Genomic DNA, 13,029 nt, shown 5'->3' on the forward strand with positions numbered 1-13,029 from the left:
GAGGATGAATTAATGTTATGAATTTAACTTCTTCCAGACTTATATCAATTTAATTTTTCCCAAACTTAAATCAATTTCACTTACTTCAATGCTCAGATTAAGATGTCATTTTGAACATGTTGGGACTAATATCAACATAATCAAACTAATTCATTTTTTCATTTAACAATAGTACAAAACAAATTGGACTTTAAAAGATTACACACAATAACAGTACGAATAATACAATAACAACTCAAGTGAACCCTATTACTAATTGCAGCCTCTTCTCAGCAACCTTCAATGACTTCTCCAAATCATTAATCTGCCTCTTTTGTGTCATGATGATGACATCCTTTTCATCAACACCACCATTTGAAAAAGTTACAACCCACATTATTGGAACCACCACTTTGTAAATCAATAAATCAAAAATTAAAACCAATTTATTATTAACACAAAAATAAAATTAGATTGTACCCAAAATTTTTCTACTAATATTCTTTGGAGTTCTTGTCATCCTCAAAGCAGTTATCTCTCTGCAACTACAAATCGGGGTTAATTCGTTTCTCGTTGAACCACCAATAGTGCACGAAGTGATACAACACGGTTGCCTCCAACGATTACAATCAGAGGTAAAGGAAGAAGATTGGGACTGTAACATACCTATATAAAGGGATTGTAGGAAGAAGAAGATTGCAGCAATACCAATTGGGAATGGAGGAACAAGATTGCCAAAACTCACCAACTGCCCAAACATTCCCTACCAAAACCCTAGCTCACTTATTTAGCCCCAAATATCTAATTAAGCCACCTGTACAGTACACGTAATACACCATAATACAAATCGTGCCACATGTACAATGCTCCGTTAATGATTTAAAAGGCGTTACAGAAGAGGACCAAATAAAACACGAATTGCGAAAATGAGGACCATTCTAAACATTTGGTAAAAATGAGGACCATTTTAAACATTCTGTGAAAATGATGACCATTTGCAACAAACACTACGAAAATGAGGATCAAAAAGGTATTTAAGCCAAAAAAAAAAACTAAACAAATTACCTTAAAAAACCTACTAATTCTCTCCTTGCTGCCACTTTTTACAATTAAAAATCACTAATTTCCAAAATTAAAAATTGGGACAGTGATTGTTTACCTTAAAAAACTATTAATTATCTCCTTGCTACCACTTTTTACAATTAAAAATCACTAATTCCCTTCTTTTGCTAAGATTGAAAAAATTACTCACTCTTCTTTATAAAATAGAACTACCATGACACACATGACACAGACTATTGTACTATGCAGTAAAATTACCATTCCCTTTATTCTCTCTATTTTTTTCACTATATGTACCCAAACTACCATTCTACTTTTGCATTAGTAAAATGAATTCAAAATCTTCTATACCCATGGCTTCAAAAAATGCCCCGGGAAATAGGAGTGATATAGCATGGAAGCATTGTAATTCTGTTGGTGGGGATACTAGAAAGTTGCAATGCAAATACTGTCAGAAGGTAGTAATAGAGGGAGTTTATCGAATGAAGCATCACTTGATTGGTACTCAAAAGGATGTTGGTGCTTGTAAGGATGTTACTGATGAAGTGAAGAAAGAGATGTGGGAAATTGTTGTTGGTTTGCAACAAAATTTAAACAAGAAATCAAGGTTGAATATGGAGGAGGGAACAATAGAAGCTAGTGAGAAAATAAAAAATAGTGAAGCTTCAAGTCCTACAAATATTTTTAAGAAAAGCGTAGTTGATACACAAACTGCTATCAACAACATGTTTAAGAAAGGTATGAGAGAGGAAGCTTGTCAAGCAATTTCTAGATTCTTCTATAACAATGCTATACCTTTCAATGTGGCAAAAAGTTAAGAATTCATTGTTATGCTTGATTTGGTTTCAATACATGGTCTTGGATTTAAGCCTCCATCTTATCATGAGATTAGAGTTAAATATTTGAAGGAGGAAGTTCAAAATACATCCCTTGCTTTGCAAGCACATAGGGATGAATGAAAAAAAATGGGATGTACTATTATGACCGATGGCTGGATTGATAAGAAAAGAAGGAAAATATAAACTTCTTGGTGAACAGCCCAAAGAGAACTGTGTTTTTGAAGTCTATAGATGCCTCTTCAATATCTAAAATAGCTGAGAAAGTTTTGGAGATGATGGATAGCATTGTTGAACAGGTGGGAGAAGAAAATGTCATTCAAGTTGTCACCGATAATGCTGAAACTATAAAGTTGCTGGCCACTTGTTGATGACAAAGAGAAAAAGGCTATTTTGGACACCGTGTGCTGCACATTGTGTCGACTTAATGTTAGAAGATTATGAAAAGAAGATCCCCATTCATGAGGAGACAATTCCAACAGGTAAAAAAATTTCTACCTTTATTTATTCAAGATCTTCTCTAATTTGTCTATTACAACATTTCACAAAAGGAAGGGATTTGGTGAGGCTGGGTGTTACCCATTTCGCTACATCGTATCTGACATTAGGATGCCTATATGAGAATAAATGAGCTTTGATTAGAATGTTTACTAGTAATGAGTGGAAGTCTAGCAAGTTTGCTAAAACCAATGATGGTAAAATAGTTGAAGATATTGTTTTAGATAAGAAGTTTTGGAAGAATATAATAACTTGTTTGAAGGGTACATTGCCTTTAATTGAATTGCTTCGATTGGTTGATTCGAATCAAAAGCCAGCCATGGGATTCATTTATGAAGCAATGGATCAAGCAAAGGAGAAGATTCAAAAGGCTTTCAATGCTGTCAAAAAAAGGTTTTAGTCATCTAACTATTTATATTTTTTAATGGAAAACAAAAAACTAACTCAATGTAATGTATTTTGGTTAATTATTTGCCTTTGTGGAACATCATTGATGAAAGGTGGGACAAGCAGCTCCATAGGCCTTTGCATGCTGCAGATTATTTTCTTAACCCTCAAATGCATTATCGTCCTGGATTTAAAGCAGATTTGGAAGTGAAACGAGGTTTGATGGAATGTATAACTAGGATGGTCGAGGATGAGGATGAACAAACTCTCATTGATGTTCAAATTGATGATTTTAGAAAATGAGCAAAATGTTTTGGTTATCCTTTAACTATTAGGTCAATTAATTTAAAGACTCCAGCAGATTGGTAGGAGTCTTATGGTGATGAATATCCTGAACTCCAAAAATTTGCGATTCATGTATTAAGCTTGACATGTAGCTCCTCCGGATGTGAGCGTAATTAGAGTTCCTTTGAGATGGTAAGTTAATGTTAGAGTATATCACTATAATAAATTACTAGTAGTGCTCGCTTATTATATTTGTCTTTGCATTTATTTAGGTCCATACAAAGAGAAGAAATAGGCTAAAGCAAAGCACAATGAATGATGTTGTTTTTGTTATGGCCAATTCAAAATTAGCCAAGAAGAAATAAACAAGAAAACCAACTCGAATTAACATTGATGATTGTTCATCCGATGAAGAGTGGATTATGGAAGATGAGCATGAGCAAAATGAAGCATTGGATTTGAATGAGAACTTGATTCCAGTTGAAGTTTAGGAAGATGAAACTTTACATAGTCAAGACTTAGATATGGCTGATTTGAATGACGAAGGAGATAGGAATGGTGGAGCTGAAGATAGTGAACTTAACTTAGAAGACTATTTGATTTAGAAGAATCATTATTTTGTTATTCCTATATACGTAGGATATTGATTTGCACATAGTGATGTGCTCTTTTATTTCATATATTATAAAATTTACTGATGAATTTTGAGTGACAATAAAATTTGTAGGATCTTACGATCCATGTTACGATTTTTTGATTTACGATTTATATTTTCCTTTCTGATCTTGAGTAGGATCTCGATTTTGACTACCATGCCCGTATGTAAGCCACAAATTCCCGTGTGCAATTCCTCCATAATATATTGAGCCTGACGACTTGTTATGCACTTTAATAAAGGGTTGGAGAAACCCCATCTGTACAATTCTTTGCCAATCAACACGAATCGAGAACCACTCCTCATCCTCTAACACAACTACCTCTATAGTGTTGCTATCCATTAGGGTCACAGTGGGTTGGTCAAGTGTGGCATGGTCCAAGTGTCTTACTACTAGTTGGGAATCAGTTTTACACGTGACTGTATCCGTCAATCTTTGTGATGAATGTCGTCTTCTCCTTGTTAGGGGGATACATTGGGATCTAGTTGTTCTGATCCAACCCAAGTCCGTCCGGCAGCCATCGTTAGGAATAACCATCGCATTCTCGAGGTATTGTCTACTTTGGAGCAGCATGTGGCCCCGTAACGGTTTTGTCCTTAAAAGGCGCCTCAAAGGGTGGAGGGTGATATGAGTATTTAAACTGCGTTTGACCTCGACTCCTAAGCGATATGAGACTTTATTGGGTCTACCGGAACAAAAATAATATATTTATAAAAATAATCATTTTTTTACATATTTTCATTCACAATTGATTAATAAACTTACAAATAATATAATAAAAGAATAGTGTAAATTTTATTTTAAAAGATAATTGAAATAGGTTTGTTATATTGAAATGGTCTTTAAATAATTAAATACTCAATGTGAGATGACATTTATTGACATGTATTACCATATACATATATTTCAAATAATTTCTTTTTTCCTTTAAAATATTCTAATATTTTTAAATAGTGGAAAATAATATATATATATATATATATATATATATATTTAAACAACCATTTTTAAAGTTTATTATATTTAAAAATATCATATGTGGCTAGACATATATTTGAACAATCACTTTTAAGTTTACTATGTCAAAGAAAAATTAAAAGAATGCCTCTTTTACTTGTATCATATTTAAATATACATAAATATTTTCATTAGACACGAAATATGAGAAGACATGTATGGTCATGCATATATCTTAGTGATTTTTTGTTATATAAAAGTGGCGTAAATCATACAATCACATTAAAGAAACTTGATGCAAGATAAGATAACCTTCTTACCTAAATAGATGGTGTGCATGACCATACTTATAATGGTTGATGTTAACAATGGTATGGATGTCACAATAATCCATATCCATATGGTGTCACTATGACTATGATGGTTGTCGATGTTGCATATGCTTTTTCACTACCATCACGGAATTTTGGAATAAAAAACACATTCTAAATCAATTTTTGAATTCCTTGACGTATAGAAAGTCTCATTTTTGTAATAAATTATTTGTTTTTGATCCAACCCAATACTTGTAATGCAATAAGTAATAAGTAATTTCCAACCACAATTTGAGCAACAAAACACGCTTATAATAACTATGTGAGTAATGAAACTTCTAAAATGATTATAATATCACAACAAACAATTTATTTTAAAATTATTAAATCACCAATGCTTAAAAATATTTGCTCAAATTAATGTTATTAACCTATATCATAAATGAAACAAATAGAATGGTGAGATACCTACTTGTATGTAGCAAAGGGACAAGGACGCGAACGTAGCAATATATTCATTCTCAAATAATAACACAATAAACACATATTTATAAGATACAAATAACTAAGTAAAGAAAATTTTAGAATATTATTTTAGAGAATGAATAATAAGAATAAAAAAAATCCATTTGATATCATATTCGGAATCTTATTTAAGAGAAATAATAAGAAGAATAAGAATTTCAACTGAAAAAAAAAATAGAAGGTAAGGAAAATAAAGTCAACGAATCTACCTAAAGAATTAATTTGTCTGATGCCAATAATAATTAATAGTTAATATTGATATAAAACAATAATTGTTTGCACTCATGTTCTTTCCCATGTCCTTCCAAAATTCATACATTGCATTGAAAACCCAAATTCCAAATATGTTTTCATACCATCTTTATTCTTTGTTCTTTGTTTCTATCCACAATACATAAAAAAGAATTTGTAGAATTAAGAATGAGAAATAACATAGTTGTTGTTGTTGGAGTGAGGTGTTGCTCATGTGCTGCATGTGAAATTCACACTTTTTTTTTCTTTTTTTAAATCCACCACTTGTGAAATTAGAAAAAAAAAAAAAAAACTTATTTAATTTAATTTTACAAAGTTGGCTTTTATATAAAAATTACATCTTATATTTATATACGACATCAATATTTTTTTTTTCTTATATCAAACTTTTCTGAGACTACAAATTTAAAATAGTTTAGTACTGGTATATGTTATTTATTTATATTGGAAAACAATAATTAATCCTTTCAACTAGACAGCGCATTGACTCTTGAAGAAGTTTATTTAATTAAACAATATCGAACCGATTCAGACGTTGAATCACTAATTTAAGTCACTATTAAATATGGAACGATAACGAATTAAGATATAATTAATTAGTATTGGTTTCACTGTATTTATGTTAAAATTTGAAATTATTAATTTATTAATTAAAATAATATAAATTTATATAATAGACTTTCTAAAAATTTATTTTTTTATTCTACTTCTATAATTGTTTTGTAAAAGGTCTTTGAAAAGTTATAAATGAAGTCTAAAATTTATATTTTAATTATATTTTATTTATAATTTTAGATGTTTAACATTTTATTATTTGATAGTTGATATCTTGAGTTGTTTACTTTATTTTCTTTTATTTGTTGTTTTTTTGTTAATTTATGTTTTTTTTACGTTTATTTATATTTTAATTTTTAACAACATTAACATAAAAGAGAAACGGTTAAAAAGAAAGAGACGTAGTACAATTAGGGATGACAACAAGACTAGAAGATGACGAGTTTCGCTATTCTATACCCATTCCTATAGAAAAAATTCATAAACATCTACATACTCAAATCGTGGGGCCGATAACGAGGTTCTACATGCGAACCATCGGTCCCTTAAGCCCTCTACATGCTCATTCCCCTTAGACCTTGACTCATGGGGGCTTATGTTCCTAGTGTACCCAATAGTCCCACATAACTTAAAAGTTGAAGTCTAAGGCGGTTTAAATACCTTTTTCTCCTTACACCTTCTTATACACCTTTTAAGGATATAACCGTGACGGAGCATAGATTCCAAAACGGACAATACCTCGAATGAGGAGTGATTGATCTTAATGATTCCCTAGGATCGAAACAATATATTATATGATGAGATACTTAAAGTAAAATGGTTATATGTTGTTGGACCTTTAAGTTTCAGTGAAAATATGAATTAATCTCTCTCTGAAATTTTGAACCAATTTAGTCTTTTAAACATTAGTTGTTCTTTAATATTTAATTATACTACAATAATATAAATTAAGCATATATAAAATCAATAATTTAACTAATAAAATTGTGAATTTTCTAAAATCATAGAACTAAATAAAAGAAAGTATAAAAAAAGACCAAAATAACATTACGAATTAAAATGTTGTTTTAACTAGTAGTTTTTTGTTCTACCTAAATTATACAAATAATTGAGACTCCTTTATGCAACTCACTTTCCCAGATGTGTCTCTTAGTAAAAGAAAATGATAAAAAGTAATTCTTTTGACCATCCCACACATGAACATGGCCAAAATGATTTTAATTAATTTTATATTAACTACATTAAAATAGTCAAAGCTTTAAAAAAGACATGCACACAATCTATTAAATAAATATTAAATACTTCACATTTTTAAATAAAAATCTGCGTTAATTCCCCCCCAAATTCTATATAAAGAGACACGGAGAGAGAAGCAGCAAAGTCCCCCACCATGGTTGAGACACAATTTTCAAAGATTGTGTGGTAAACCTATTGATCTTGAAAATCACACACAACCAAAGAATGAATGTTGCAATGAGGTTATACAATTGTTGGGTTTTTGGGTTGGTGTGTGTGAGTTTGAGTTTGGTGAGTTGTTGTGGAGAAGAAGATGGATTGGGTTGCAACATGTATGAAGGAGAGTGGGTTTGGGATGATTCTTATCCTCTTTATGACTCTGCAAAATGTCCTCACCTTCGTTCTGAGTTTGATTGCTCCAAATATGGTCGTCCTGATCATTTTTACCTCAAATACAGATGGCAACCCTCCAAATGCAACTTACCAAGGTACACAATCATCTTTCAGATCTTCTTGCTTCTACGTATAAATCTCATCTTATAAGTTGATCTTCTTGCTTCTACATATAAACTTCATCTTATAAGTTGATTTTATAAGATTAAATCTGTGTAAGAGTACAATCATTCGTCTAACTTTTTCGTATAAACTTAGTTGAGTTTTCATCTTGAAGTCTTCTTGATTTTGTTTTATGTGGAAAATCAATTTTATTAACCAATTTTGTAAAGATAAATTTAAATATAATTTATTTTTTATGTAATTAATATAAAATAATCGGTGATTAAACACTAATTACACTAATTTTTATGTGAGTTTGAATTGGATATAGAATAGAATGAATGAATATGTTGAAGTGCATTTTGATTTTGATGATTTATTGATTAACAAAAAGACAGTCACGGGTGGAAGCATGGTGTAATGATGTTTGAAACTCACATGGACGAGAATGAAAGCACAGCTCATATACATTTCATGCCAGGATAGGGACATAGATACATCGAAACACAATATATTTAGTATCTTATTAATGTTTTTTCTTTTTCACTCTTTCAATCTAAAAAGCATTGGTTTTAAGAGTATTTTTTTAAGAAAATTTTGTTATTCCTAATACTAGTATTGGATGATTTTACATATGACTAGTATTTTTAGGAGAATTTAAGTGTCAATTTTTGTTAGGATCCTATTCTGAATTATGTTTTTCCCATTTACAATGTTCAAAACTCAAAACTTTCAAATTTAAGAGATTTACGTTATATCTTTCTAGGCGTTTATTAGTATTAAATACATTTAAATCCACTGACGAAAGTTAAAATAATAATTTATTATTAATAAATTATTTGATATACACGCATTTATTATTATTAAATAATTTCATAATAATTTATAAAAGCTAATAATACCAAACATATACTTTATATATATATATATATATATATATATATTCCATGTTTGAAAAATATACCTCTTTAGAATTAATTTTCTCTAACATAAAAGGTAAATGTGCGTTATAAGGTCATAAATTTTGTAGGACTTTTATTTTAAAATATATTTTCAAATACATAAAATTTTATATTTTATATTTTAAATAAGAATTTAAATTACAAAAATAAAATAAATATTTTTATTTTTTAAAATACTAAATATTTAAATAAAATATTAATTAAGTATTGGTAGACTTTTCCATTGAATTAAAAGGGAAGTCTTATAAAAGTAATGTGTTTACACGTAAACAATATAAATGAAAATTTAATATAATCACTCTTGGGAATGTGATAGAGAACATGTTTTGTTTCTTGGGGTTTAGTAAATGAGACATGTGATAAAGTTGCAACATGCTTGGTCAATGAAGAAATAGAGTGTAGATAGCCTTCTGCAGTATCATCTGTTAACCCGTGAGCTTAAAGTATTTGATTCGGGTTCACAAAATCTTCACAATCAAGAACCTCTGAACCTTCACACAAATTTCAAATTTAAATCACTATTAGTCAAATTAGGCATGAACATATGTCTTTTTAGGTTTAAGTTAAATCCAAAGTTAATTTTTAAAGATATATAGTTTCAGAATAATTTAAAGTCTATTATAATAAAATTTGTTGTTTATTAAATTTATTATTTTGTCTACTATCGAATTACATTAAATTACTTATTAGTGTGTAACGCTATTTTTGATATTTATATCTAATATAGTATCAGATTCATTGTTTAAAAAAAAAAAGTCTATCCTAGCGATATTTTTTTGACATTTTGTACCACCCGCTATCAAACTATCCATTAATTTCTAGTCTCACGCACGAGATGTATTTATCTCGGCGTGAGGGGTATGTTGAAAGAGATAAAATAATTTCAAAATATATAAGTGAGATGCAAACCTCACCTTACAAATTGTGGAGTTGAATTAAGCTTAAAGTCCACTTCTAACGTGACCGTAAGGATTATATTTGAGATAAGAATTAAAACGAATTTTCAAGATAGAAATAATTACAATTCTCATCTTATAAATTAATTTTATAGAACTGAGATTGTATTCTCAATTGTGAGAATTCACGTAAGAAGTTCATGCATCTCACTACACCTGTTATTTGTACTTAATATTTATGCATTAGTGATCAGAAATTTAATCCACCCCGCCAAACCTAAACTTTGAGCCAAATTTTGAAACACTATCATATATGTCTAAGTAGTTTTCATTTTTCAAATTTGAAAAGTGATAAGAAATTGTGAATATCAAATTAAACATGTAGATAGATAGAGAGATGAATATGATGAAAATACCCTTTTGCAGATTTGATGGGAAAGAGTTTTTGACAAAACTGAGGGGGAAGCAGATCATGTTTGTAGGAGATTCAGTGAGTATGAACCAATGGCAATCACTAATTTGCTTGCTTCATTCTTCTGTGCCTCAAATTCAAATATTGGATCAGCTTGATGAGACTGTGTATAACTACACATTCCCGGTTAGTGACATATATCTTCATAAACAAACACTTTTTCATAACTGTGGTAACTTTTTTCCACCATTTCTACCAAATATTTGAAGCAATCACATCTACAATGCTGTTGCAGGAATACAAAGTTTCATTGTTTGTTTTTCATTCCACTCACTTGGTTGACATTGAAGTGGAAAAAATTGGTCGAGTTCTGAAGCTTGATTCCATCAAGAATGGTGGAAGCATATGGAAAAACATGGACATTCTGGTTTTCAACACTTGGCTTTGGTGGTATCGCAGAGGACCCAAGCAACCGTAAGATCTCTTCAAAGTCGTTTAATCTTTGCTAACACAGATTCTGCGTACACATTTCATAAAAAGAACAGCTTAAAATAACTTATATACAAGTTAAAAATCAACTTTTTGAAGAACATAAATATTTTATTTTGTGCAGCAGAAGCAGAAGCTGTGATTCTAACAATAGTTAAGCATTAACTTCACCTTTTGTTTGTTCTGCAGATGGGATTATATTCAGATAGGTGACAAGATAGTGAAAGACATGGATCGCATGGAAGCTTTCAAAATTGGTTTGACAACATGGGGTAAATGGGTGGATGCAGAGGTTGATACAGACAAAACCAAAGTTCTTTTCCAAGGAATTTCTCCTCAACATTACAAGTAAGTTTTGAACATTTTCTTATCAATAAATTCATGTAAGCAACAAAGGAAAAATGTCGTTGGATACTATTTCTAGAGCTGTTAAAATGGATTGGAATCCACCAGCCAACCTGGCTCACCACGAATTCGGATTGGATTGAAATCTTTTTACAAATTTCAATACGCGTTGATTTTTGACCCGGCTCATCTAGAACCCGGCTCATCCAGGTTGAACCCGTGGTGAGCCGGGTTAGTGCAAATAAAAGGGTCACACAAGTGTTTTTTATCAAGTTGGGTTTTACATTCGGGTCATGTTAGGTTGTTTTTTTAGCCAACACATAAATAATTTGTATTTTTTTTTATTTTGGTTTGTATTTTAATTGTATTAAAGTTTATTTAGATTTTAACTAGAATTATAATTTAGTTTTGACTGAAAAAAAATTATACTTCTTAAATTAACTGAACCCGTGAACCAACCTGTTTAACCCACTAACCCGTGATGGGTTGGACCGGGTTCAAATTTTTTTTGGCTCACTAAAAAAGTGAGCCGGATTAGGTTGGCTCACTAAATTATCAACCCGTGGTGGATTGAGTCGGGTCGGATCGAATTATCCGTTTTGACAACTCTAACTATTTCACAACTTATATAAGGGTAAAATAGTTTTAACAAAATTAACTTTTACATTTTTAAAATAAAAGATATCAAAATATCAGTGTCTAACAACAAAAGTGTCACTCCAAATAGATCAAAAAAATCAGTTAAATGCATTTAAATCTTAAGTTTAATTAGTAATTTGGTGTTTGAATTTGTATATAAATCAGTGGCGTGGAGTGGAATGAGCCAGGAGTGAGAAACTGTGCAAAGGAGACAAGGCCAATAAATGGATCAACTTACTCAGCTGGATTGCCAAAAGCATCGTATGTAGTGGAAGATGTGTTGAAGAACATAACCAAACCTGTTCATCTGTTGAACATTACAACTCTGTCACAGTTGAGAAAAGATGCACATCCTAGTTCTTACAATGCCTTCAAAGGCATGGACTGTACTCATTGGTGTGTAGCAGGCTTGACAGATACATGGAATCAATTATTGTCTGCACAACTCACATTGGAAATAGAGGGTTGAGTTTTGTGTTTACTCACATCAATTTTTGGGACAAAATCTAAAACTCTAGTCAATAATAAAACTAAATTTTTAAATTTCGTTTTTACATGCTTAAACTTCATCTTTTTTTAAAGTTATAAGGTAACTTAGTCGTAAAGTTGAAAAGAAAAGTGAAAAAAAATTGTAGATTTAACTTCTCCCCTAATACTTGGGAGTTATAATATTGATTTGATGAGTTTGGAAAGGAGGGTACGAAAGAGGTTATGAGTTACAAAATATTAATAGATTTTTTTTTCCATGTAGTACATTTTTTCTAAAATATTCCCTGGATAGCATACTGTGCACAATATTTACATGCATAGCACAATTTTATTTTCCGTTGAGAATTCGTGTAAAATATAGTTTCTAGTACCAGTGACTCTGCAAAAACAAAATTTTCTTATTTGACAATAAATTTCATGATGAATAACATTCAGAAATATATTGGTAGTTACAGTTGTAATCTCATTAATGTTTTAATGATATATGTTTGTTGGAGTTTTATTTCATTAATTTAATATTTAAAATTAATTTAATTAATTGAATACGTGACAAAGATAATAAGCAAAGAAAGTTTATAGTAATTTATATTAGTAAGAATGTTAGGATTAATTGATGAATTAATTCTATTAATGACTCATTTGAAATATTATGATGGACCCAACTGTGATTTAATAAAAAAAATATAAAGACTTATTGGTTATTATTATGAGAAGTAATAATAAAATAAAATAAAGATAAAGATAAAATAAAACCAACTTG

At 30.1% G+C, this 13,029-nt stretch overlaps 1 protein-coding gene and 1 pseudogene across 1 annotated transcript; both read left to right on the top strand.

The window, feature by feature from the left end:
- The first annotated feature begins 1,394 nt into the window (after positions 1-1,394).
- On the top strand, positions 1,395-3,538 carry LOC114182952 (annotated as a pseudogene).
- Positions 3,539-7,695: 4,157 nt separating this feature from the next.
- Positions 7,696-12,524, top strand: LOC114162555 (protein trichome birefringence-like 38). Its single transcript, XM_028046485.1, has 5 exons — positions 7,696-8,030; positions 10,322-10,493; positions 10,603-10,781; positions 10,986-11,144; positions 11,946-12,524. Exons 1-5 carry the CDS (start codon positions 7,768-7,770, stop codon positions 12,247-12,249), a joined length of 1,077 nt encoding a protein of 358 aa, XP_027902286.1. The 5' UTR covers positions 7,696-7,767; the 3' UTR covers positions 12,250-12,524.
- Positions 12,525-13,029: the final 505 nt, after the last annotated feature.

This window comes from Vigna unguiculata, chromosome 1, assembly GCF_004118075.2.
Source record: "Vigna unguiculata cultivar IT97K-499-35 chromosome 1, ASM411807v1, whole genome shotgun sequence".
NCBI lineage: Eukaryota > Viridiplantae > Streptophyta > Magnoliopsida > Fabales > Fabaceae > Vigna > Vigna unguiculata.